This window comes from Lepus europaeus, chromosome 12 (genome assembly GCF_033115175.1).
Source record: "Lepus europaeus isolate LE1 chromosome 12, mLepTim1.pri, whole genome shotgun sequence".
In the NCBI taxonomy this organism is placed as follows: Eukaryota; Metazoa; Chordata; class Mammalia; order Lagomorpha; family Leporidae; genus Lepus; species Lepus europaeus.
The window spans coordinates 32,518,385-32,545,796 of NC_084838.1; the positions used below are offsets into that span (position 1 = coordinate 32,518,385).

The 27,412-nt window shown below is 39.3% G+C and overlaps 1 protein-coding gene across 3 annotated transcripts in view; it reads right to left on the reverse strand.

The window, feature by feature from the left end:
• The window catches only part of PLPPR1 (phospholipid phosphatase related 1), a 340,049-nt gene that overhangs the window by 31,287 nt on the left and 281,350 nt on the right, over nucleotides 1-27,412 (reverse strand). For all 3 annotated transcript variants that reach the window (XM_062207867.1, XM_062207865.1, XM_062207866.1), the window contains exon 4: nucleotides 7,798-7,930. In XM_062207867.1, the coding sequence (XP_062063851.1) occupies nucleotides 7,798-7,930 (133 nt within the window). The remainder of the gene's footprint in view (nucleotides 1-7,797; nucleotides 7,931-27,412) is intronic.

Consider the following 27,412-nt stretch of genomic DNA (forward strand, 5'->3'; position numbering starts at 1 on the left):
TCATACAATTTTTTAAAGTCTTTGAAGCACACTTGTTTTATTAAACTACACCAGTAGTTTTCCACTGAGGGTGATCCTTCCTAAGGGGACTTCTGCAACATTTGCAGACACTTTTATCCCTAGCACAAGAAGGGGTACTGCTGGTATCTTGTGGGTTAGGAAAGCTGCTAAACATTCCTCAGTGCACGCAGGACAGGAGCCCACTGCTGTGTAAAACAATTACTGGGCCCAAAGTGTCAATAGTTCTGTGGGTGAGAAGCACTGCTCTCCTACGATGAAGTTCCCTGAATGTCATGAGTTACACTGGCCGACCTTGCAAGATGTCAGAGGAAGCAGTTCTCTGCTCGGTGAATCTTGTTATTGGAGTCAAACCTCTTGACCCCTGGTGCTGGGCAGTGCCCTCAGAAAGGGATCTCATATTACTCAGTAACTTGCCTCTTGATATTAGGGTAACCTACTGAGTTCTGGGCTAGGAGTCTTGTTCAGGTCTGTAACAATCTGATTTTCCAAGGATGCCATCCATATAGATTTGTTCTCTGCAGCTGAACAGCACAACCAAAAGCAACTTCTTTACAATTTCTGGGAATGTGAGCAGAAGTTGCTCCCTGGCTGTGCCTTTTAGGCCAGCTTCAGCATCCTTCCTCACCCTGTAGTTTTGAATCCAAGCCACAGGGCCAATCCTGATCACTTGTAGAAAGTACCAAGCATCTCTTAGAGTCTGGTGGCTTGGTTGTTCATGGAGTCCATAACCCAGGGTTCCATTTTTTCCTCTAAGATCCTCCTTGGCTCTATCTCCTGACTTGTAAATCTGATATTCAACTCTGGTCTTGTTGCTGAGTTCTAGAATATCTCCATCTGCTTAGATGCCCATGTCCTGCCTTGATATTAACACTTTTATGATCTAGACTTACAGCACTGCAACTTATTTTTAGATTAACTAGACAGGTTGAAATTTTCTTTCTTTTTGCTTTTCCTTTTCTCTTCCTTTCCTTTTTCTTTCTCAGATTGAATTACTTTCTTTCCTTTCTTTTTCCTCCCTCCCTCCATTCCTTTGTTTTTCTTTGATTTATTTATTTGAAAGGCAGAGTCACAGAGGCAGAGACAGAGAGAGATCTTCCATGCCTTGGTTTACTCTGCAAATGACCACAATAGTCAGAGCTGGGCCAGGTGAAAGCATGAACTCCATCTAGGTCTCCCATGTGGGCACAAGGGTCCCAGTATTTGGGCCATCTTCCTCTGCTTTCCCAGGTACATTAGCAGGGGGCTGGATGGGGGAAGCAGAACTGCTGGCCTCGAACCGGTGTTCCAGTGTAGGATCTGGTGTTGCAGGAGGCGGCATCACTCAGTGTGCCACAGGCTAGCCTGACAGGTTGACTTTCTTAACCAACACATGAAACTAGAATATTCCCTGAGCACCTGGACTGCTGAGGCCATGCCTGTCTTGATTCTTCAATCCTGCTATGAAGTCACTGCCAACACGAAAGAATTTTCATTGTATGATAGCCTCTTCTGTTAATTGAAAAACATATATCTGCTCCCACAAACTCCCTGTTTCCTTTCCCTAGCTATTTTTCTGCACAGTGCTTATCTTCTAACACTATGCTTATTTAATGTCTGCCTTCCTCATTGAATATAAACTCAATAATGGCAAATTTCTTTGTTTGGTTCACCAATATATGTTCTCAACACCTTAGCCACTGCCTAGCATAGTGGCTGCTCAATACATTATTTCTTGAAGTTTAAAAGAACATGACCAGCCCCTAGCCCCCGTCCCTCATCTATCCTTTAAATATTGAATGTAAGTAGAAGTGTACTGATTGGATGTCCTTTCACTGAGATTTTATTTGATGCAAATGACTTTCAAAATTGAAGAATGTTCTAGTTCTCAAAAAGGTTGACATTATGCTTGTCTCAGGGTATCAATTCTTACAACCATAAAACACCATGACCTTTGAAATTGCACTTAAAATATTCATGCTTCATTTGCAGCACACTTAATTTATGGCAATTAATTAGTGTTATATGAATTAACTGTTTACTATGGCTCTTTCTATTCGTCCAGTACTATCTAATCATTGGGCCTGATCTAAATGGCAGAAGACTTGCTTGGAATTTAATTAAATTCTTATCAAAAGTAATAATGGAACAACTATGTGATCCCAAGTGAAAAGACCATAATAAATAGCTTTTGAAGACAGGATATTTTAGGTGCTAATAGACAATCTAATTTTGGCAGTTTTGGATGCCCCTCACACCTGTGTTTTTTTTTTTTTTTCCTTCTTCTTTCATTAACTCAAAAGAAACTGGCTATTTTGGGAGAGAAAGTTAATTTACTTGTCCTTTGATACAGCAAACAAACCAAATTTGAATGCTTTCTATTTTCACTATTAAATAAAGTATTTAATAATTGACATAAGAATGCCTACTCAAATATATTGGTGAATGAATAAAACTTAGCTGAACTTATCTTCATCAGGTTTTTGGAAAATGTAACTGCCTTAGTTAGTTTTTGCTTCTGAAAAAGGAATGCAAGTTTTCTCTCTCTTGAGAAAATAAATTTGTATTGTTGCTATGCAATGTAATGCAACACCAAGTGAAATGGTATAAGAAGAGAATGGGATGGGGAGGAAAAGAGATTCAAATGCATATTAATTTCACTATATAGTTTTTTTTTTTTATCAAATCTTGGTCAAATTTGTTCACCCTTTCTTTCTATGTTCCTTCCTTTCTATGTCATGCAAATACAACTTGACAAATTATTAAAGGTTTAGACAGGTCAAGGAGTTTAGCTATGAGAGTTTATACTTCCAGATCTGGGAGCCCAGGCATCCTTTTTATGAGAACCTGGGGAAAAATTTATGGTGATTTGTTAATCAGAGGAATTCAATCCCTTCTGCTAAAGCTAACACAATTAGCATTGCTAAAGATGTTTTAGTTGGAATGTTCTCTCTCTGACTTTCTCTTGCCATTTTCTCATTTGAAATTTAATCTGATTGTGGGATGGGGCTTTAAAAGTCTCCCCATGCAGGCCAGAGAAGATAGAATTAAAGAGCTCAGTGCTGATCCCCTGTTTCCTTCCTACAGAGGGGAGACCATGTCAGAAAAGTGACCATTCTCCATGGCCTTCATTTTGCCCCCTACCCTTTAAAAAATAACCTTCAGTCCCTTTTCTGAATTTAAAACCATACAAATTTATGATAAAAATTAAAATTGCAGAGTAGAAAACAACAAAATTTATTTATCGATTATCCACAGTAACAAAAGTTAACAGTGTATTTAAGTCTGTTTTTCTACAGATCATGTATACACAAACCACAGATGTACACACTTATATAATGTATCCTTTTCCTTAGAAATAATTATAAACAAATACAGTGCTTTGGTTTTTCCACATAAAATTATATCATGAATATTTCTCCTTCACCAAAAGTTCATAGAAATATATTATGAAGTTGTAATTTATGGTGGCAATATCTTTAAAAATTATATGATTTTCTAATTTCTATTCTGATTATATAATCTTAGCCCATAAAAATAAATCTTTATCACTGATTACTTTCTTAGGATAGATTGTTAAATAATAATGAAATTTTTGAAAATAAAAATACTGCTCTTTTTAATCAAATAGTTATTCGAGAGGCACAAAGACAGATATAGCAAGCTCCCATTTACTGGTTCAGTACACAGACATCCACAGTGTCTAGGCTTGGGCCAAAGCTGGGAGCCAGGAACTCAATACAGGTGTCCCACATGGGTAGCAGGAGCTCAGCTACATTTGAGCCATCGCCAACTATCTCTCAGGGTCTGGATTGGAAGGAAGCTGGAGTCCAGATCTAGGATCAAATCCCAGCATACCAATGTGGAACATAGTTGTCTTAAACACTAAGTGGCTAAACACTTGCCACAGCACAGTAATTTTAAAGGGTAGTTGAAATATACCATAGGGGCCGGCATTGTGGCACAGTTGGTTAATCTACTGCCTGGGATGCTGGGATTCCATATGGGCAATGGTTTCAGTCCTGGCTGTTCCACTTCTGATTCCTGCTAATGCTCCTGGGAAGGCAGTGGAGGACGGCCCAAGTGATTGGGCCCTTGCCACCTACATAAGAGACCTGGATGAATCTCCTGGCTTTGGCTTAGTCTAGCCCTGGCTGTTACAGCCATTTGGGGAGTGAACCAGTGGGTGGAGGATCTCTATCTCTCCCTCTCTATCTGTAACTCTGTCTTTCAAACAAATAAAACATAGAAAAGAAATATACTATAAATCAAAATGCAGGAGGGGTATGTCAACTTATTCTTATCAGAAATGTATTAAAATCCTAAGTTTTTTTCATCCTTGACAGAATAAAGCATAATTTTCTTAAAACATATTTTGGTAATTCACTGGCCTTTTTTATAGTGTGAAGCTGATTGTATTTGTTGGGAAATACTATTTGTAATGCATTCTAGAATAATTATATAAACTACAAGAAAAAAGTCACGCCATTTCAGGTTAATTAGAATTGTTAACTGAAATAGTTGTTTTCCCATACCAACTGCATAGGGTGTATTTTCATGTCCATTGGGCTAGAAAAAAAGACTGATAAGCTGTTTACAATAACATTTCTATACATTCATCGACTACTTTATTTTTTTTCCCAAAGGAAAAATTTCCACTTAAAAGATCTTTATTCCAAATACTACATTTTAGTCCTCTTATGAAAAAATTAACTCAAAAATATTCAGAAAAAGTAAGTTACCCTTCTCAAGAGAAATATATTTCTATCCCCACCCCCTGCATCTCCTAATAAAAGTCAGAAGAGACTTATGCAGTTCTCTTACAAAATTGCCTTATACATGTACTTTAATTTCCTAGAATGACGCTAAAGGGTGGTAATAAAGGTAATTTAGCAGAAGGCAAATGAAAATTTAAGAACCAGCATTTATGAAATTAGTTGTAGGCAAATCTGTAACTTAACAAAGTTTCTTTGTTCTTCATCACCCCCCAAAAAAATTACTGAAAACCTATGGGCCACTTTGCAATATGCTGCAAATAGAGTGAAAAAAAAAAAAAACAGTCTCTGCTCTCCAAAGGAGCACAAATTAATGGGAGTAAGAGATTTAAGTGACTATAACAATATGGTATACAAGATGCAGGTACAAGGCTCAGTGAGGGTCTGGAGGACAAGGCAGCTAATTGGATGGTCAAACAGGTAACATTGAAAAAGCTTTGTAGTGAGGATGTGGCAGTGGAAAATTCTGGGTGGAGGGAGCTAGCACATGAACAGGAACGGAGGCAAAGCATCACACTGTCCTTTAAATTAGGTTAGGCTGGTGAGGGAAGGCCTCCTGTGGGTGTGGCTTAAGGTGATGTGGAGATAGATGAGATGGTTAAGGATGCTACAGATTGTTAAAAACAGGAATCCATTGAAAGATTTTAAACAGATGCTGTCATATTTTTGCTTTAGAAAGATCAAGGACTACAAAATAGTAGATGACAGTTTTGTGGGGCTGGGGTGAATGGAAGTAAGGTGCAAGGTAAGATGTAAAAAGATCACCTAAAGAGTGAAGATATTTTCCTAGCCTAAACTAGTGGTTCACAAACTTTAGTGCTCATTAGAATTGTTTGGATGATCCGTGAGAACATAGATGATCAGGGTTGTGCCCCGTATGAGGCCTAAGAATTTGCATTTCTAAGAAGTTCCCTTCTGGCTCAGGGCATCTCCCAAGTTTTTCACTGGAATGATGGGCGGATGTAGGTGCCATAAAACAAGAGGGACAGCATAAAGCAAGTTTGTTTTTTTTTTTTAAACCTTGTAACCCCACTTGCCTTCCCAAGCTGTTTCCTCCAGTCCTCTAAGGTTTATGTGACATCCACTGGCTCCCTCTGCTTTAGCATCCCTTCCTTTTAAATACGTCATGATAAACTCTAACCAATCTCACTTGAATGTCTCTGGCTTATGCTCCTAGGATCTAGCTCTCTTAGCCTATAACAGACCCACACGGACTGTGTCATTGATTATGAATGGGAATTTGATGCTTCTCCAGGGTGACAAATTTCTACTTTGACAGTGGTCTTTCTGAGGCTGCGCTTCAGCCCAATGCAGTGTCTCAAGTGGGGGTTTCAGGTAGCACAGCAGGCAATCTGAAGGATCCAATCCTGGATGGTAGGACTCTTCATTCCTCAATGAACAAAGACTTGCTCTGCCAATGCATAGAGGCCTATGTAAATGACATGCAGGTTGGACCCTATCCCAGCTGGTGTTGATCAGAAATGGGTATGACTTATCTCTGCCAAAGAAAAGCAACAGTAACTATCAAATATATTTCCAAAATATATAACTCCACACTTTGATTAACTTGCTTTAATTACATGTGCAGGAAACATATCAGATGGTAGTCAAAATCTCCTTCCCTGAGTCAAATTATGCACATCTGAGTACATGTACAACACACTCCTTGGGAGAAGTTACTTCATTTTCTATCCGTCCTACAAGATGCCTAATTAGCACTACAAAATGCCTCACAGGATGGTGGGTAGGTTTACTGAAGTGATGTCTATGAAGGGTCTAGTACAGAGTTCTGTATAATAAACGTCCCCCTTGATCTAGCCGCTGGGGAGAAGTGATGATACAGCACATCACTGAGAGGAATTATTCTTTGGCGCGAGGGAACTGGATAGTGGTGGCATTATATGGATGACAGGACATGTGATGAGCCACAGTGGGCTTCCACAGTCTCCAGAAACTCATTCTCTGCAAATACTAAGACTATGTGAATGTTAAGGCTTGCTGCTTTTACATTAGATTTTCTTGGGCTTCCCACACTGCAATTTCCCTCAGTCCCACTTCAGTCACAGAAGCTATTGTATATTTGATTTCAATGTGGCTATTTGCTCATGACTTGAGGAAATTCAACCCTTTCCTACAACAGCAAAGTAAAAGGACTAAGATTACCAAAAAAGTTGATAGAATGCTGTATTCTGGCCCTCACTTTCTCATTTGTCAGCTCTCTAGGTTCTAAATGATATTGCAGCTTGTTTAAATACCAGCCATATTCACACTTGGGGAGTTTTATTCTGGCTCCTATGAAGATCCAGCCAGTAGGCATTCACAGGATATCATTAGGACACTATAACAGCTATCATTTATTGAATGATACTTGCTGTGTAGGCATTCTGCAAGATCTATACTCCTACCTGTACTCAACACATTTATTCCCATATCTATGTTCATTATTCATAGTACCCTAGGTACTTTTACAAAAGCTCTATATGAAGGAATGTAGGGTGTATCCTCATTATTCTTTGCCATGAATGTTAACAAAATATTTTTTAACCTTTGGAAAAGTATTATATTTAAGAACCCAATGGGTTATATTTCCCATTCTTTGTTATATTCTCCACATAAAAACTGTACAGAAAATGTTTCTGTGGAAATTTTATTTCTAAATTAATTTTATTGGTGTTCTATATGCTCCCCTACCCCCTTCATGACTCAGCTAGAAATTGTGTGGCAATATCCACTCAATACTGAAATACATGTCCAGGGTAACTCTCACATAAGTGTAGGAAGAAATAAATCCAGCTTGAAATCACTTATAAGACAATTTAATAGGTACCACTTCACTTCAAGGGTCAAAACTTTATCTTGGCATTAGGATCAGGCTCAATTTCTGTACTTCCTAGGAAGCTCTCCAAAGCAGCTTTTACTTTTAAATTGGACAGATCCATAGATTGGTGAGCAAACTTGGTAAAATAAGCCATTCATAAGTTTTGCCTATTCAAGAGGGTTTAGTTCTCCATGCTGTTGTACTCACCGATAAATCTGACGATCCTTCGGAGTAAGGGGTTCAGGTAACAGCATTCTCCAGTCAGAATTGTTTTCTCCTGGGCAATCAAGGATTCTCGTGTTGACTTTATGAAATACATGGATATTTCACCAATAAAAATCTGGGGAAGGAATGTTAAATAAATGTCTAGTTGGATAGCTGTTTGAACAGTTGCTTTCCTTTTTAAAAATAACTTTTGAGAATCTGCAACCCTTTAAAAAGATACCAAGTTGGAGAGATGGGAAGTTAGAAACTAATTAGCATTTAGCCCATTATATCCCACCCTCTATCTAGGACACTTACAAAAATTTAAATTAAGCAATAAATGCGCCACTTACGGTAACATTGAAATAAATATTATGTCATTGAAATATTCACAGGATTGAAAACTTCTAATTGAAAATAGACAATGATAATTGTTTCAGAGTTCAGATCAAAATATTACAAAATGTAAATTGATATACTATGTTGTAATGGAATTTATTTTAAGACTCATTCTGGGGTTGAATTCTTTTTTATACCAACGTGTGAGTTGCAAGGATGAGGAATAATTGTGACAGCCGATGTGTTCAAAAAGGCATTATATGCACACAACACAATAAATTATTACTTTGTTATGCAGCAACACTTTTTTTATTCCTTTTTTTTTAAAGATTTATTTATGTACTTGAAAGTCAGAGTTACACAGAGAGAGGAGAGGCAGAGAGAGGTCTTCCATCCGATGGTTCACTCCCCAATTGGCCACAATGGCTGGAGCTGTGCTGATCTGAAGCCAGGAGCTTCTTCCAGGACTCCCACATGGGTGCAGGGGCCCAAGGACTTGGGCCATCTTCTACTGCTTTCCTAGGCCACAGCAGAGAGCTAGATCGGAAGTGGAGCAGCCGGGACTAGAACTAGCGCCCATATGGGATGCCAGTGCTTCAGGTCAGGGTCCTAACCCTCTGCGCCACAGGGCCGGCCCCAGCAACACTGTCTTTATATATCATAGAAACAATTATTTTTTTTATTAAACTTTTATTTAATGAATATAAATTTCCAAAGTATAGCTCATGGGTTACAATGGCTTCCCCCTCCCAAAACTTCCCTCCCACCCACAACCCTCCCCTTTCCCGTTCCCTCTCCCCTTCCAATCACATCATGATTCATTTTCAATTCTCTTTATATACAAAAGATCAGTTTAGTATAAATTAGGTAACGATTTCAACAGTTTGCCCCCATATAGCAACACAAAGTGAAAAAAAAATACTGTTGGAGTACTAGTTATAGCATTAAATAAGAGTGTACAGCACATTAAAGGCAGAGATCCTACATAATATTTTTTTAAAAATTAATTAATTTTCTATGCCATTTCCAATTTAACACCAGGTTTTTTTTTTTTTTCATTTCCAATTATCTTTATATACAGGAGATCGATTCAGTATATAATTAGTAAAGATCTCATCAGTTTGTACCCACGCAGAAACACAAAGTGTAAAAATACTGTTTCAGCACTAGTTATAGCATCACTGCACATTAGACAACACATTAAGGACAGATCCCACATGGGATGTAAGTACACAGTGACTCTTGTTGCTGACTTAACAATTCGACACTCCTGTTCATGGCATCAGTAATCTCCCTAGGCTCTAGTCATGAGTTGCCAGGGCTATGGAGGCCTTTAGGGTTCGCTGACTTTGATCTTATTCCGATAGGGTCACAGTCAAAGTGGAAGTTCTCTCCTCCCTTCAGAGAAAGGTACCTCCTTCTTTGATGGCCCCGTTCTTTCCACTGGGATCTCACTCACAGAGATCTTTCATGTAGGTCTTCTTCTTTTTTTCTTTTCCATGGTATCTTGGCTTTCCATGCCTACAATGCTCTCATGGGCTCTTCCGCCAGATCCGAATGCCTTGAGGGCTGATTCTGAGGCCAGAGTGTTGTTTAGGACATCTGCCATTCTATGAGTCTGCTGTGTATCCCACTTCCCATGCTGGATCTTTCTCTCCCTTTTTGAGTCTATCAGTTAGTATTAGCAGACACTTGTCTTGTTTGTGTGATCCCTTTGTTTCCTAGACCTATCCGAGCCATCGAATGTGAACTGAAATTGATCACTTGGACTAGTGAGATGGCATTGGTACATGCCACCTTGATGGGATTGTATTGGAATCCCCTGGCACATTACTAACTCCATCATTTGGGGCAAGACTGATTGTGCATGTCCCAAACTGTGCATCTCCTCCCTCTCTTTTTCCACTCTGAAATTTAACAGGGATCACTTTTCAGTTAAAATTTAAACACCTAAGAATAATTGTGTGTTAATTACAGAGTTCAACCACTAGTACTAGAACAACTACAAGAACAACAAATACTAAAAAGGATAAAGTATTACATTGTACATCTAGAGTCAGGACAAAAGCTGATCAGGTCATTGTTTCTTATAGTGTCCATTTCACTTCAACAGGTTTCCCCTTTGGTGCTCAGTTGTCGCCGATCAGGGAAAACAAATGATATTTGTCTCTTTGGGACTGGCTTAATTCACTCAGCATGATGCTTTCCAGATCCCTCCATCTTGTTGCAAATGACTGGGTTTCATTGTTCCTTACTGCTGTATAGTATTCTGTGGAGTACATGTCCCATAATTTCTTTATCCAGTCTACTCTTGATGGGCATTTGGGTTGGTTCCAGGTCTTAGCTATTGTGAATTGGGCTGCAATAAACATTAATGTGCAGATGGCTTTTTTATTTGCCAAATTAATTTCCTTTGGGTAAATTCCAAGGAGTGGGATGGCTGGGTTGTATGGTAGGGTTATGTTCAGGTTTCTGAGGAATCTCCAGACTGACTTCCATAGTGGCTTAACCAGTTTGCATTCCCACCAACAGTGGGTTAGTGTCCCTTTTTCCCCACATCCTCTCCAGCATATATTGTTGGTAGATTTTTGGATGTGAGCCATTCTCACCGGGGTGAGGTGAAACCTCATTGTGGTTTTGATTTGCATTTCTCTGATTGCTAGTGATCTTGAACATTTTTTCATGTGTCTGTTGGCCATTTGGATTTCCTCTTTGGAAAAATGTCTATTGAGGTCCTTGGCCCATCTCTTCAGTGGGTTGTTTGTTCTGTTGTTGTGGATTTTCTTGATTTCTTTGTAGATTCTGGTTATCAACCCTTTATCTGTAGTATAGTTTGCAAATATTTTTTCCCATTCTGTCGGTTGCCTCTTCACTTTCCTGACTGTTTCTTTTGAAGTACAGAAAAATCTCAATTTGATGCAATCCCAAATGTTAATTTTGGTTTTGACTTCCTGTGCTCCTGGGGTCTTTTCCAAGAAGTCTTTGCCTGTAACTATATCTTGCAGGGTTTCTCCAATGCTCTCTAATAATTTGATGGTTTCGGGTCGTAGATTTAAGTCTTTAATCCACGTTGAGTGAATTTTTGTGTAAGGTGAGAGGTATAGGTCTTGCTTCAAGCTTCTGCACATGGAAATCCAATTTTCCCAGCACCATTTATTGAATAGGCTGTCCTTATTCCAGGGATTAGTTTTGGATCTTTGATCAAATATAAGTTGGCTGTAGATGTTTGGATTGATTTCTGGTGTTTCTATTCTGTTCCATTGGTCTATCCATCTGTTTCTGTACCAGTACCATGCTGTTTTGATAACAACTGCCCTGTAGTATGCCCTGAAATCTGGGATTGTGATGCCTCCGGCTTTGTTTTTGTTGTACAAGATTGCTTTGGCTATTCGAGGTCTTCTGTGTCTCCATATGAATTTCAGCATTATTTTTTCCAGATCTGAGAAGAAGGTCTTCGGGATCTTGATGGGTATTGCATTGAATGTATAAATTGCTTTTGGGAGAATAGACATTTTGATGATATTGATTCTTCCAATCCATGAGCATGGAAGATTTCTCCATTTTTTGGTATCCTCTTCTATTTCTTTCTGTAAGGTTTTGTAGTTTTCATCATAGAGATCTTTAACGTCCTTGGTTAAGTTTATTCCAAGGTATTTGATTGTTTTTGTAGCTATTGTGAATGGGATTGATCTTAGAAGTTCTTCCTCAGCCGTGGCATTGCCTGTGTATACAAAGGCTCTTGATTTTTGTGGATTGATTTTATATCCTGCTACTTTGCCAAACTCTTCTATGAGTTCCAGTAGTCTCTTAGTAGAGTTCTTTGGGTCCCCTAAATAAAGAATCATATCATCTGCAAAGAGGGATAGTTTGAGTTCTTCCTTCCCGATTTGTATCCCTTTAATTTCTTTTTCTTGCCTAATAGCTCTGGCCAAAACTTCCAGAACTATATTGAATAGCAGTGGTGAGAGTGGGCATCCCTGTCTGGTACCAGATCTCAGCAGAAATGCTTCCAACTTTTCCCCATTCAATAGGATGTTGGCCGTGGGTTTTTCATATATTGCTTTGATTGTATTGAGGAATGTTCCTTCCATACCCAGTTTGCTTAGAGTTTTCATCATGAAAGGGTGTTGTATTTTATCAAATGCTTTCTCTGCGTCTATTGAGAGAATCATATGGTTTTTCTTCTGCAGTCTGTTAATGTAGTGTATTACGTTGATTGTTTTGCGGATGTTGAACCATCCTTGCATACCAGGGATAAATCCCACTTGGTCTGGGTGGATGATCTTTCTGATGTGTTGTTGCATTCTATTGGCCAGAATTTTATTGAGTATTTTTGCATCTATGTTCATCAGGGATATTGGTCTGTAATTCTCTTTCAATGCTGAATCTTTCTCCGGCTTAGGAATTAAGGTGATGGTGGCTTCATAGAAAGAATTTGGGAGGATTCCCTCTTTTTCAATTGTTTTGAATAGTTTGAGAAGAATTGGAGTTAGTTCTTCTCTAAATGTCTGGTAGAACTCAGCAGTGAATCCATCTGGTCCTGGGCTTTTCTTTGTTGGGAGGGCCTTTATTACTGTTTCAATTTCTGTGTCAGTTATGGGTCTGTTTAGGTTTTCTATGTCTTCCTGGCTCAATTTAGGTAGGTTGTATGTGTCCAAGAATCTGTCCATTTCTGATAGATTTCCCTGTTTGCTGGCATACAAGTCCTTGTAGTAATTTCTGATGATTCTTTTTATTTCTGTGGTGTCTGTTGTTATGTTTCCTTTTTCATCTCTGATCCTATTGATTTGGGTCTTTTTTTAGTTAGTTGGGCCAATGGGGTGTCAATTTTGTTTATTTTTTCAAAAAACCAGCTCCTCGTTTGGCTGATTTTTTGTAATGTTTTTTTGGATTCAATCCTGTTGATTTCTTCTTTGATTTTAATTATTTCCCTTCTTCTATTGGGTTTGGGTTTGGTTTGCTGCAGATTTTCTAGATCCTTGAGATGACTTGAAAGCTCATCTATTTGGTGCCTCTCCAATTTCTTGATGTAGGCACCTATTGATATAAACTTTCCTCTTAACACTGCTTTTGTTGTATCCCATAGGTTTTGGTATGTTGTGCTGTTATCCTCATTTACTTCCAGAAAATTTTTGATTTCTCTTTTAATTTCTTCTATGACCCATTGTTCATTCAGGAGCATGTTGTTCAATCTCCATGTGATTGAACGTGCTCTGGGGATTCCCGAGTTGCTAATTTCCAATTTCATTCCTTTGTGGTCTGAGAAGCTGCATGGTATGATTCTAATTCTCTTGAATTTGCTGAGACTTGCTTTATGGCCTAGTATGTGGTCAATCCTAGAGAAGGTTGCATGTACTGCTGAGAAGAATGTAAAGTCCTTAGATGTAGGATGAAATGTTCTGTAGATATCTGTTAGATCCATTTGGGCTATAGTGTCATTTAAATCTGCTGTCTCCTTGTTGATCTTCTGTCCTGTTGATCTGTCTATCTCTGAGAGTGGAGTATTGAAGTCCCCCAGTACTACTGTATTGGGGTCTAAGTCTCCCTTTAAGTCCCTTAACAAGTCTTTTAAATAAACCGGTGCCCTGTGATTAGGTGCATATACATTGATAATCGTTATATCTTCCTGTTGAATGGATCCCTTAATCATTAAATAGTGCCCCTCTTTGTCTCTCCTAACAGTTTTTGTGGTAAAGTTTATGTTGTCCGATATTAAGATGGCTACGCCCGCTCTTTTTTCATTTCTGTTGGCATGTATATCTTTTTCCAGCCTTTCACTTTCAGTCTGTATGGATCATTGTTGGAAAGATGAGTTTCTTGTAAGCAGCAAAAAGATGGGTTTTGTTCCTTAACCCAATCATCCAATCTTTTAACTGGACAGTTCAAGCCATTAACATTCAATGTGATTATTGAGTAGGAGTAACTTTGCCCTGCCATTTGCCAAAGATATTTTCTAATATCTGGTTTGAGATTCCTGTGATCTTTTGCTGTGAGGTTTCCTTCCTTTACCTTCTTTCATATTGGTGACCGTGTTTCTGTGTTTCTGTATGTAACACATCTTTAAGCATCTTTTGCAGGGCTGGACGAGTGGCGACAAATTCTTTCAATTTCTGTTTGCTGTGAAAGGTCTTTATTTCACCTTCATTCACAAATGAGAGCTTTGCAGGATATAATATTCTGGGCTGGCAGTTTTTCTCTCTTAGTACCTGGGCTATATCTTGCCATTCTCTCCTGGCTTGTAGGGTTTCTGATGAGAAGTCAGCTGTGAGTCTAATTGGAGATCCTCTGAGAGTAATCTGGCGTTTCTCTCTTGCACATTTTAGGATCTTTTCTTTGTGTTTCACTGTGGTGAGTTTGATTACAACGTGTCGTGGTGAGGATCTCTTTTGGTCATGTTTATTAGGGGTTCTATGAGCTTCCTGTACTAGTATGTCTCTGTCCTTCTCCAAACCTGGGAAATTTTTTGCTAGTATCTCACTAAAAAGGCCTTCTAATCCTTTCTCCCTTTCTATGCCTTCAGGAACTCCTAGAACCCGAATGTTGGGTTTTTTAATAGTATCCTGTAGATTCCTGACAGTATTTTTTAGATTTCTGATTTCTTCTTCTTTTCTTTGATTTGACTGTTTCCTTTCCTGTTCTCTGTCTTCTAATTCCGATATTCTCTCTTCTGCTTCACCCATTCTGTTTTTAAGGCTCTCTAATGTGTTTGCCATTTGATCTATTGAGTTCTTCATTTCATTGTGGTTTTTTGTCACTATCTCAGTTTCCTGGTCTACTAGTTGTTTCATTTCATTTTGATTCCTCCTTAATATTTCATTTTCCCGAGAGAGATTTTCTATCTTGTCCATTAAGGATTTCTGTAGTTCAAGAATTTGTTTTTGAGAACTTCTTAATGTTCTTATCAATTTTTTGAGATCTGCTTCTTGCATTCCCTCTATCTCTTCATCTTCATAATCTTGCATTGGCGTGCCTTGTTCACTTGGGGGTGTCATAGTGTCTTCCTTGCTCTTGTTACCTCGGCTTCTATGTTTTTTGTTTGGCATGTTGGAGATAATTTATGGTGTTTTTGAGAAACAATTATTTTATCATGCTTATCTAAGATATATTTCTCCTGTTCTGAACTGGTGGAATGATGCTTTTTTTTTTTTATTATTGACACCTCTCATTATCTTGCACTAACAACTAAATGTTACCATTTAAGTCACCATGACTATGTGGATTGAAGACTTCCTGATGGCAAGGACCATATCCTATATTTATATATTGCTTTGATTGCACCCAGCACCATTAGGAACTGGCATGGGTCAAGCTTTTACCAACTCTGACACTACTACAACTCATGACTGAGACCCGTCGATGAGGAATTTAAAATTAATTATCATTATCCACTGAATCCTGAGCATCAGGTACTTTAGCATATTATTTTCATGCCCACAAGATCCCTAGTGTAGGTCTAATTATCCTTGCTTTACTGATGAGGAATGAAATTCCAGCAAGGTTCAATAATTTGCCCTACAACACATTCACATGGCACATGTGAACTGCGTCCCTCAGTCCACACTTAGCACTATGTCACAAGCTATTCACATTTCCCTAATTCTAATTTCAACATTTACCTAGAAGCATGTGTTTTTATAGATGCTTTTCTTTGCTATGAATAGACCTTTTTCAAGAAGAATAAGACTTCATCATTCATGGGTACATAATTTACAGGGTAATACACACATGAAGAGCTTGTAGATTCAGACAGATCATGTCTTACATACATTACAAGGTTGAAGAGTTAAGAAGCCATGATTCCTGAGTGAAAGAAGGGGATTTCTTTCCTCTAGGAAAGTCAGGTTGGCCATAGCCAGTTTTTCTCTCTAATGTTAAATACTAGGAGACTCGGCTGCTTGTTTGATACTTACCGCATGCCACCTTTATTTATAGGAAGGCCTTTTACCTCCTCTCCCAAGAGCACTTGAACAAATCACTATCATGATTCTCATGGAATTACATGAAAAATACCAACCTATCCCATTATTATTTGTATTTTTGCTCTCACCCCTGCCTTAGAACCTGGAATGTGGTTAGTTCTAAAAAGAAAGAACTTTAATTTGAATTTTGTTTACAAGAGAGACAAAAAGGGACTGGACATTTGTGCGGTGTGGAAAACTTGCTGTCTTACAAAGCCCCTAACATTCCTGTAGCTCAGCAAGGCCTTTGGAGTTCTTCTTGATTCGAGACCTGCTGCCCTATACCTCAGTGATGTGACCCTGAAATGAACAGTGCTGGCTCAAACTGACATTAGAGAGAAAATGGGGAAGGGAGAGAAAATAAAGAGCAATTTAAAAATGGAAAAGTCCTTGGAGGCAGTCATTGTGGTGTAGCAGGTTAAGCTATCACTTGGGAAACCTGCATCCCAAATTGGAGTTTCTGGGATAGAGTCCTGCCTCTGCTTCTAATCAGCTTCCTGTGAATGTACCTAGGAGGAAGCAGGTGATGGATCAAGCCCTGGGGTCCCTGCCGCCCATATCAGAGACACAGTTTCAGTTCTGGGCTCCAGACTTCAATCTGGTCCAGCCTGTCATTGTAGGCATTTGAAGAGTGAATCAGCCAATGGAAGATTTCCCTCACCCTCTCTTTCTTCTTGTCCTTCTGTCTTTCAAATAAAAGTCAATAAACTTAAAAATAGAAAAACATTTAAATGTACAGGCAAACATAGTAAAAATCACAAGTCAGTTTAGTTATTTTGACAAAATGGTGTTTTAAAATGTTTGTTAGTGATCTGTAGTCTTACAGTGGGTTTATGATGACTACAACTTAGAATACTTTTGTTTTCAACTGTACAAAATGATCTTTAGCCTTCAATTCTGAAGACCTTACTTTAGGGCTCTGTCACACTCTTAAAAGTGATGAGGCTTTCTTGGGGTTGGAGAACACTGTTCAGAACCAGTCCCAGCAGAAAGTGGGCAGATGTGTAGAATAACATAGTACTCTAGGGGCTGAAATGGAAATACCTGTCAGGAAGGGCCAAAAAGGTCCAAGTCTGAAGCTAGGCATAGGTGAAACAGTTGTTCAGTACTAGCCCAAAGGGAGCCAAGCAACTCAGAATTGGATAGGGAAGTCATGGAATCCAGAGTAAGGCGATGGCCAAGCATGCATTACTTTGGCAGGTGGTACCTATACATGGTCATGCAGAATTACAAATATTTTGTGCTTAATATCCCTTGGAAGTAACAATGAATTGATGTTCTGCCATGTAAAAATATTTGAATAGCTTCAAGAACTCTGCATTCTCTTTTCTCATAAGACCAGTCACTGCAAACATAAGGTGCTAAGGGGCTTTGCTTAGTCCCCAGTGGACAAGCATTTTAATTTCCCTGGGATGGAACTGGAGGGAGGGGGAGAGAGAGGGGAGACAATCTCTTCCATCTACTGCTTCACTCCCCAAATGGCTGCAATAAGCCAGATTGGGCCAGGCTGAAGCCAGGAGCCTGGAACTCTATCTGGGTCTCCCACATGAATGCAGAAGCCCAACTAGTTGGGCCATCATCTTCTGCTTTCCCAAGTGCATTATCAGGGAGCTGGATAGAGAGATGGATGGGAAGCAGAGCAGAGGGGACTCAAATCGGTGCCCTTAGGGGATGCTGGCACTGCAGGAGGAGGCATTGTGCCACAATGCCGGCACACAGGACCCTAGATTATAATCAGTAGGTTAGAAGTATAGGTGACAACCTACTACTTACAAGTGACATCCAAATAAGGGCAGTCTTAGGAAACCAAATCATTAATCTCTGAGATCTGATGCTGTCTCTAGAGAGTGGCAAACTGAGTTAAACTGCAGGATACCCAGATGGTGTCAGCTAGAGAATTGCCTGGTTTGTGGGGAGAAAACCCCTCACATCTGAGATCAGAAAATAGAGTGCTGGCCTCAGATGTTTCAGAAGCCTCAAACATTCTTACTCAATAGAAATAGAGGGTAGGGCATTTGGAGCAGTGGTTATGTCACTGCTTAGGACACCCACATCCCATATCAGAGTGCCTAGGTTTGAGTCCTATCTCCACTTCTCATTCCACTTTCCTGCTAATGTGCACCCTGGAAGACAGAAGATGATGGCCCAAGTACCAGGATCTCTGTCACTCACGTGGGAGACCTGGGTTGAGTTCTAGGCTCCTGTGTTTTGCTTGTCCCAGTCCTGGCTGTTGCAGGTATTTGGGGAATTAATCAGTGGATGGAAGATGTCAGTATACATCTCTCCCTCCCTCCTTTCAAAAAATAGTAAGAAAGAAGATGTGCTAATTCTAGAAATGATCCATTCAGTGAGGTTTTATTCTATAGAATGAGAAAACTTACACATAACTGATTCTCAGCAAAACACACTGAGCGTGTGTGCCACAAGCAGATCTAGACAAGATCACTCCAAGGTATGCTAGGCTAAACAGAAGTTATGCAAAAGGTTATGGAGCTCAAGCAAATCCATCAGTTAAAAAATCATGACTCTCATGTCAAAAGTGGTATCAGCTAAATGTTTTTATCAGCTAAAAACATTCAATTCACAAATGAGCATAACCCATAAAAGATAAAAATCAGCATGCGCCAAACTGTACATCTCCTCCCTCTTATTCCCCTCTTAAACAGGGGTCACTTTTCAGTTAAATTTAAACACCTAAGAATAATTATGTTAATTAAAGAGTTCAACCAATAGTATTAAGTAGAACAAAAAAAATACTAAAAAGGATATAGTATTAAGTTGCTCCTCAACAGTCAGGACAAGGGCTGATCAAGTCATTGCTTTTCATAGTGTCCATTTCACTTCAACAGGTTTCCTTTTTGGTGCTCGATTTGGTTGTCACTGATCAGGGAGAACATGATATTTGTCCCTTTGGGACTGGCTTAATTCACTCAGCATGATAGAGTTAGAAATGTGCCAGGGGATTCCAATTCAATCCCATCAAGGTGGCATGTACCAATGCCATCTTACTAGTCAAGGTGATCAGTTTCAGTTCATAATTGATCATGATAGGATTAAAAGTCAAAGGGATCACATAAACAAGACTAGTGTCTGCTAATACTGATAGAATTAAAAAGGAGAGAACCATCCAACATGGGAAGTGGGATACACAGCAGACTCATAGAATGGCAGATGTCCTAAACAGCACTCTGGCCTCAGAATCAGCCCTTAAGGCATTCAGATCTGGCTGAAGAGCCCATGAGAGTATTTCAGGCATGGAAAGCTAAGACACTCTGGAAAAAAAAATCTAAATGAAAGATCTCTGTGAGATTCCAGCAGAAAGAACGGGCCATCAAAGACGACAGTACCTTTCTCTGAAGGGAGGAGAGAACTTCCACTTTGACTATGACTTTGTCTAAATAAGATTGGAGCTGGTGAACTCAAGATGCTTCCATAGCCTTGGCAACTCATAACAAGAGCCTCAGGTGATTACTGATGCCATAAACAAGAGTGTCAATTGCTAAATCTACAACAGGAGTCACTGTGCACTTTCTCCCCATGTAGGATCTCTGTCCTTAATGTGTTGTACTATGTGAATTAACGGTATAACTAGTACTCCAATGGTACTTTACACTTTGTGTTTCTGTGTGGGTGCAAACTGTTGAAATCTTAGTATACACTAAATCGATCTTCTGTATATAAAGATAATTGAAAATGATGTGAATGGGATGGGAGAGGGAGTGGGAGATGGGATGGTTGCGGGTGGGAGAGAGGTTATGGGGGGGGGAAGCCACTGTAATACAAAAGCTGTACTCTGGAAATTTATATTTATTAAATAAAGTTAGAAAAAAATGATAAAAATCAGCAAGGTTGTGAATACCTAGTTACTGATACATTGCTTGTAATGTATCAAGTGATGATGCCTGCATAAAGAATGGAGAGAGAGAGGATAGGGGTCATTTTATAATCAAAATGTAGTGAGATGTTACTGGATTTCAGTTAAAGTTGTGAGGGACACAGCAGCTATTGATGAAACAATTAGATCTCACATCCCAAAAAGTGTGCTTCACAGATGTTTATTTTACTGGTCACACATAGAGTACTATTTTCCCATTCTCTGGAACCTACAGTCTCATACAAGTCCTGATTGTACTTGGGGGGAGAGGGAGACCGTGACGGTAAAGGGTTTTCTTTTTTACAATGCTTCAGCTGACATTGGATGCAGTTTTGCTCATTGTTGCAGATTCGTGATTCTGCTTCTGGCAGTGGCTGGGTTCTTCCATCTGTAACTCTGCCTCAATCTATCACTGCTCAAAGAGCAGCTGGGGCATGTGGGACTCGCCATGTGTTTGGGCCTGGCTGGCTTGCCCACTCTGGCTTAACTGTTGGCTGACAAACATTATATCAATCACCACAAATGAGAGTATCTTCCAGTGAGAAATGGTCAAGGTCAAACAATAATGGCAATAAAGGAGCTGCAAATGAATTCCACTGGTGCATTTTCACCCCTAACTATGCTAGCTACAAGTGATACGTGTCCTGTAGATGATGGTACATATCCTGTTAAGTGGTTAGGGTACTGTTTTTTCTTGATAAAATTTTTTCAAGTATAGAAACAGGAATAGCACATAAATACATAACCCTGAAACATAGTGCATCAGTGTCTTGTTACTTTTCAGACTGCATTTCTTCAAACTTAAACATCTTAAACACTTTGAGAGAAAGCATCATATATATTGTGCACATCATGATGTTTATATGTTGTAGAATGACTAAATCTAGCTAGTCAACATATGTATTACCTCACCTAGTTACTACCTTTGTGGTATTAACATCCACTATTAGTATTTTTAAAGAATATGATAAATGTATTTATTACCTACAGTCACCATGGAATACAATAGAGCTCTTGAAGTTATTCCTCCTGATATTTTGTGTTCTTAGAACAGCATGGTCTTTCTCCTTCCCTCCCACTGTCCCAGTTCCTGGTAATCACCGTTAATTATACCCCCTAGTTCTGATACTTTTTTAGATTCCACATGTGAAAGAGTTCATGTGATATTTGTCTTTCTCTGCCTATTTCACTTAAGATAATGTTCTACAGGTTCATCCATGTTATTACAAATGACAGGCTTTCCTTTTTTAATAATAGTTTTCAATTGTATATACACATTGCATTTTTAAAATCAATTTATCCCCAGTTGGACAGTTAGTTTGATTCCATATATTGCCTGTTGTGAATAGTGTGGAAATAAACATGGGGTATAGATCTCTCTCTTATATGCTAACTTCAATTGCTAGATCATGTGGTAGTTCTATTTTTAAGTTTTTGAGCAACCTCCATATAGGTTTTTATAATGAATCTATCAATTTTTATTGCCACTAACAAGGTGAAGAGCTCTTTTTTTCCCTCATATCATTGCCAACATCTGTTGTTTCTTTTTGACAATAACAATTCTGAAAGATATTAGGTGATAAATCATTGTTCATTTCCCTGGTTAATATTGACTTTAAACATTTTTTCACACACTGGTTATTTGTACATTGTCTTTTGAGAATGGTCATTTAGGTCTTTTGCCTAGTTTTAATCAGGTATTTGTTGTCTTGCTATTGAATTATTTTGAATATTAACCCTTTAGCAGATGTATGGTTTGAAAATATTTTCTCTCAATCTGTAGGTTGTGTGTTAAAACTCAACTGATAATTACCTTTGTTGTGCAGAAGTTTTTTTTTTTTTTTTTTTTTTTTTTTTTTTTTTTTTTTTTTGACAGGCAGAGTGGATAGTGAGAGAGAGAGACAGAGAGAAAGGTCTTCCTTTTCCGTTGGTTCACCCTCCAATGGCCGCTGTGGCCAGCACATCTCGCTGATCCGAAGCCAGGAGCCAGGTGCTTCTCCTGGTCTCCCATGCGGGTGCAGGGCCCAAGCACTTGGGCCATCCTCCACTGCCTTCCCGGGCCATAGCAGAGAGCTGGCCTGGAAGAGGGGCAACCGGGACAGAATCCGGCACCCCAATCGGGACTAGAACCCGGTGCACCGGTGCCGCAAGGCAGAGGATTAGCCTGTTAAGCCACGGCGCCGGCCATGCAGAAGATTTTAGTTTGATTTTAATCCCATTTCTCCAGTTTGGTTTAGGTTACCTCTGCTCTTGGGCTCATATAAAATAATCATTGCCCGTATCTATGTCATGAAGTTTTCCCTTTGTTTTTTTTGTGGTCATTTCATTGTTTTGGGTTTTACATTTGGGTTTTTTAACCTATTTTAAACTGATTTTTATATTTGTTGTGAGATAAACGTATTTCATTCTTTTGCATGTAAATATCCAGTTTTCCCAACACCATTTATTGAAGAGATGGTCTTTTTTACACTGTTCTTGGCATCTTTGTCAAAAGTCAGTTGGCTGTAAATGTATTTATTTTTGGGTTCCCTTTTCTATTTATTGGACAATGTGTCTGTTTTTATGCTGTATTTTTCTTTAACTATTATGGCTTTGCAATATATTTTGATGTCAAGTAGTATGATGGCTCTTTATTCTTTTTGCTCAAGATTGCTTTGATTTGGGGTCTTTAAAGGTTCCATACAATTTAGATTTTTTTTAATACCTGTGAAGAATATAATGTCATTCTGATGGGGACTTCATTGGATCTGTAGATCATGTTGGGGAGTCTGGATAATTTTATGCTATTCTTCTAACCTATAAACACAGAATATCTTCCCACTGATGTGTCATCTTCAGTTTTTCATTAATATTTTATGGTTTTCAGTGTACAAATATTTCCCTTCCTTTGTTAAATTTATTCCTAAATATTTTTGTGGTAGGTATAATAAATGCTTGTTTGTTTTTCAGGTAGTTCAAGGTTAGTATATAGAAATGCTTTTGATTTTTGTACATTGTGTATCTTGCAATTCACTTGTTCTAGTAGTTTTTTTGGTGATATGTTTGTGTTGTCTATACATAAATTGTTCCTCTTCATAAACAAAATGATCTTAACTTCTTCCTTTGCAATATAAATGCCTTTAATTTCTTCCAATTTCCAAACTGCACTGATTAGAATTTGCAGTACTATATGAATAGAAGTAATGAAAGATAGCATCCTAGTCTTGCTGTATACTTTAGAGGGACAATTTTCAAACATTGAATATGATATTAGATATTGAGTTTCTCATATACGGTCTTTATTGTGTTGAGGTACATTCTGTTTATAAACTGTTGAAGATTGTTTTTTATCATGAAAGGGTGTTGACTTACATCAAATGCTTTTTCTGCATCTGTTTAAAGTATGTGTTATTTTCCTTCATGCTGTTAATGTGAAATCTTTCATTTATTGCTTTGCATATGTTGAGTCATCCTTGAATTCTTGGGATGAATTCCACTTGAGCATGGTTAGTAATTAGTTTTAATGTGTTGTTGAATTTGTTTGCTAGTATTTTGTTGAAGATTTTTTTAAAAAGATTTTATTTATTTGACAGAGTTACAGACAGTGAGAGCGCGAGACAGAGAAAGGTCTTCCTTCCATTGGTTCACTCCCCAAATGGCCGCAATGGCTGGAACTGTGCCAATCCGAAGCCAGGAGCTTCTTCCTGGTCTCACAGGCGGTTGCAGGGGCCCAAACACTTGGGCCATCTTCTATTGCTGTTCCAAGCCACAGCAGAGAGCTGGATTGGAAGAGGAGTAGCTGGGACTAGAACCAGCACCCATATGGGATGCTGGAACCACAGGCAGAGGATTAACCTACTGCGCCACAGAGCTGGCCCCTTGTTGAGGATTTTTGTATCTATGTTCATCAGGAGTATTGGCCTGTAGTAGTCCTCCCTCCCCATCTCCCCTTCTCTCCCTGGAACATCCATATTTGGCTCTGATATCATGGTAGTACTGGTAATTCTAGATTCACAAAACGAGTTTGGCGGTATTCCCCTTTTAGTATTTGTGTGTCTTTACAGGTAAAATGAGTCTCTCATAGGCAGCATTTGGTTCTTTTTTTTTTTTTTAAACCCAATTAGCCACTCCATGTCTTTTTATTGGTGATTTTTTTTTTTCATTTACATTCCAGGTAATGACTGATAGGTAAAGTCTTATTGCTGTTTTTAAAGTTATTTTCTAATTGTTTTGTAGATACTCTGTACCTTTCTTCCTCTTTTGCTGTTTTCCTTTGCAGTGAAGTGATTTTCTTTGGTGGTATGTTTTGATCCCTCACCTGCATATGCATGCAATGTGTGCTTTTCTTTTGTGGTTATCTTGAGACTTAAAATAACCTGCTCTGAGATATCCATTTTAAGCTGACAACAACTTGATTTTTAAAAAATGAGAGAGAAAGAAAGAGAGATAGAGACACCAAGAAAGAGAGAGATACTCTGTGAGGCAGAGAAAGAGATATTTTATTTGCTGGTTTCATCCCCTAAATGACTACAATAGCCAAGGCTGAGCTAGGCTAAAGTCAGAGACCTGGAACTCCATCTGGGTGTCTCATATGGATATCATGGGCCCAAATATGGGCCATCCTCCACTGTTTTTCCAGGCCAAAGCAGAGAGCTGGATTGGAAGAAGAGCAGCCAGGACTAGAACTGGCGACCATATGGGATGCCAGCACTGCAGGTGAAGGATTAACTCACTGCACCACAGCTTTGGCTCCCGTCTTTAATTTTTTAAAGTTTGATTGAAATGTCTGGAAGTAATCTTGTTTGGATTGAATCTCTTTGGAGACTTCTGACCTTTGTACCTAGATATTCACATCTTTCTCCAGGTTTGGAAGGTTTTCTGCTATTATTTCTTTAGATAAGTTTTCTGCTCCTTTATATTCTCTACCTTTTTAAAATTCTTATGACTTATACATTTGCTCTTTTGACATTGCTCCTTAAATCCTATGAGCTTTTTAAATCTTCTTCATTCTCTTATTTTCCCCTCTAAAGGCATATTTTCAAATAACCTGCCTTTGAGTTCACATATTCTTTCTTTGGTGGGTCATTTCTATGACTGATACTCTGTATTGGATTTTCAACTAACTCATGATTTTCAGCTCCAGGATTTCCACTTGATTTATCTTTATAATTTTCATCTGAAAAGGCATAGAGATAGGGAGAGAGAGATCAGTTTTCTATCCTCTGATTCACTTATCAAATACCAAAAACTAAGGCTGGGTCAGACTAAAGCAAGGAGCCTAGAACTCCATCCAAGTCTCCCACATGGATGGGTGCCTGGGGCCCAGACATTTGAGCCATCATCTGCTACCTCCTAGTATAGCCAGGATTCATACCAGCACTCTGATAAGTGATGTGGGCATCCAAAGTGATAGCTTAACCCACTGCACACAACACCTACTCCATTCGCTCTCTTGTCTCAATGTGTGACTTTGAGCATGTAATTGAAATTTTGAGTCAGTTTTTCTTGTTCATTATTTGAACATGAGGATAATTAATATGTCATAAAACTATCCAGGGAACTAAAAAATAATGTAAAAGCAGCTATAGATGCTTAATGAATGTTTTCTGCCTTCACTTCCTGGTCTCTCCATGCAAGAATGTGTATAGGAATAGGAGAAAGGAAGCATTGTACCTATACCTAGAGTAAGGGAACATGGTGTAATTCCAGCTTGGTTCTAATGCAGCCAGGTGTTGGACCTTGGATTGTTTGCTTGACCTCTATTCTCATCTGGAGCTGGATTAGCAGACCTCTAAGGTCTTTTTGGAATTCTAACATTTCTGCCTTTATCATAGGAGCTGACAAGAGAGGGCTCATTGAGGGGAACTGAAATCACGTAATTGAGCTTCAATCTCAGTTCAACCAGTTAGGTTTTCCAGGGCCAGTGTAATTTCTTGAAATGCTTCTTAAGCCATAATTCACTTCTAAAATTTCATGTGACTTTGCTTCAGGGAAGATTACTTGGTGGGAGCAAAGTGGATGCAGCCTACACCAGAGGCATCACATCTCTTGATATCTCTGTCACTTTAGTTCTTAAATGACAGCAATGGTTAGTGACCAGATCTTGCCTACTATTCTCTGGGTATTCTATGGCTGACACTAGGAAAGCAGAAGTTCTGTACACACTCTACAAGATTACTAAGTAGCCTCAGAACTCTCAGTCTCTGGGATTTATGATTCTATAGTCATGAGCATTTACAAGAAAGCAGACATGATCTTTATTGTAGATTGCATTTAGAAGTGACCCGTAGCCGGCGCCATGGCTCACATGGCTAATCCTCCACCTGCGCTACCGGCACCCCAGGTTCTAGTCCCGATTGGGGCACTGGATTCTGTCCAAGTTGCTCCTCTTCCAGTCCAGCTCTCTGCTGTGGCCCGGAAAGACAGTGGAGGATGGCCCACGTGCTTGGGCCCTGCACCCGCATGGGAGACCAGGAGGAAGCACCTGGCTCCTGGCTTCGAATTGGCGCAGCACGCCGGCCGTAGCGGCCATGTGGGTGGTGAACCAACGGAAGGAAGACCTTTCTCTCTCTAACTCTGCCTGTCAAAAAAAAAAAAAAAAAAGTGACCCTAGAGACTTTAAATGCCAGAGAATACTGCTAGTGCTGACTGTGTCTTCATCTTCTGCTTAATTTTTCTGATGAGTACTATCGTCAACTCCAGTTCTGCAGAGAGGTTCCGTTCATCTCACTTGCTAAGCTTTGGTTGGTTCAAGAGTTCTTTATTTCTGCTTTATTATACCTGCCTGTAAATGATATAAGTCAGCTCTATATACTTTACACGCCCTTCAAAGCTCCAGGCTGAAATGGAACATAGGCCACATGCATGACAGCATTTTGAAAATAATGGAGTAACTGGCATCATAAGTGGTTTGTAAAGTGGAGTCTCCGTACCAGTCTTGCGTCAGAAGCCACATCTGCCCATTTAGAAGGCTGTATTTAATTGAGAATTGACATAAAGCACACCACCAAGGTAGTAGCATACATTCCCAAAGTATAGTGTGTTTCGGCACTTTTTCTGCACAAGGGAGACAAGAGAAATGGGAATTTTGAATGTAGCATTTTAGGTTACTCTTTTTTTTTTTTTTTTTTTTTTTGACAGGCAGAGTGGACAGTGAGAGAGAGACAGAGAGAAAGGTCTTCCTTTTGCCATTGGTTCACCCTCCAATGGCCGCCGCGGCTGGTGCGCTGCGGCCGGCACACCGCGCTGATCTGATGGCAGGAGCCAGGTGCTTCTCCTGGTCTCCCGTGGGGTGCAGGGCCCAAGCACTTGGGCCATCCTCCACTGCACTCCCTGGCCGCAGCAGAGAGCTGGCCTGGAAGAGGGGCAACCGGGACAGAATCCGGTGCCCTGACCGGGACTAGAACCCGGTGTGCCGGCGCCGCTAGGCGGAGGATTAGCCTATTGAGCCGCGGCGCCGGCCCTTAGG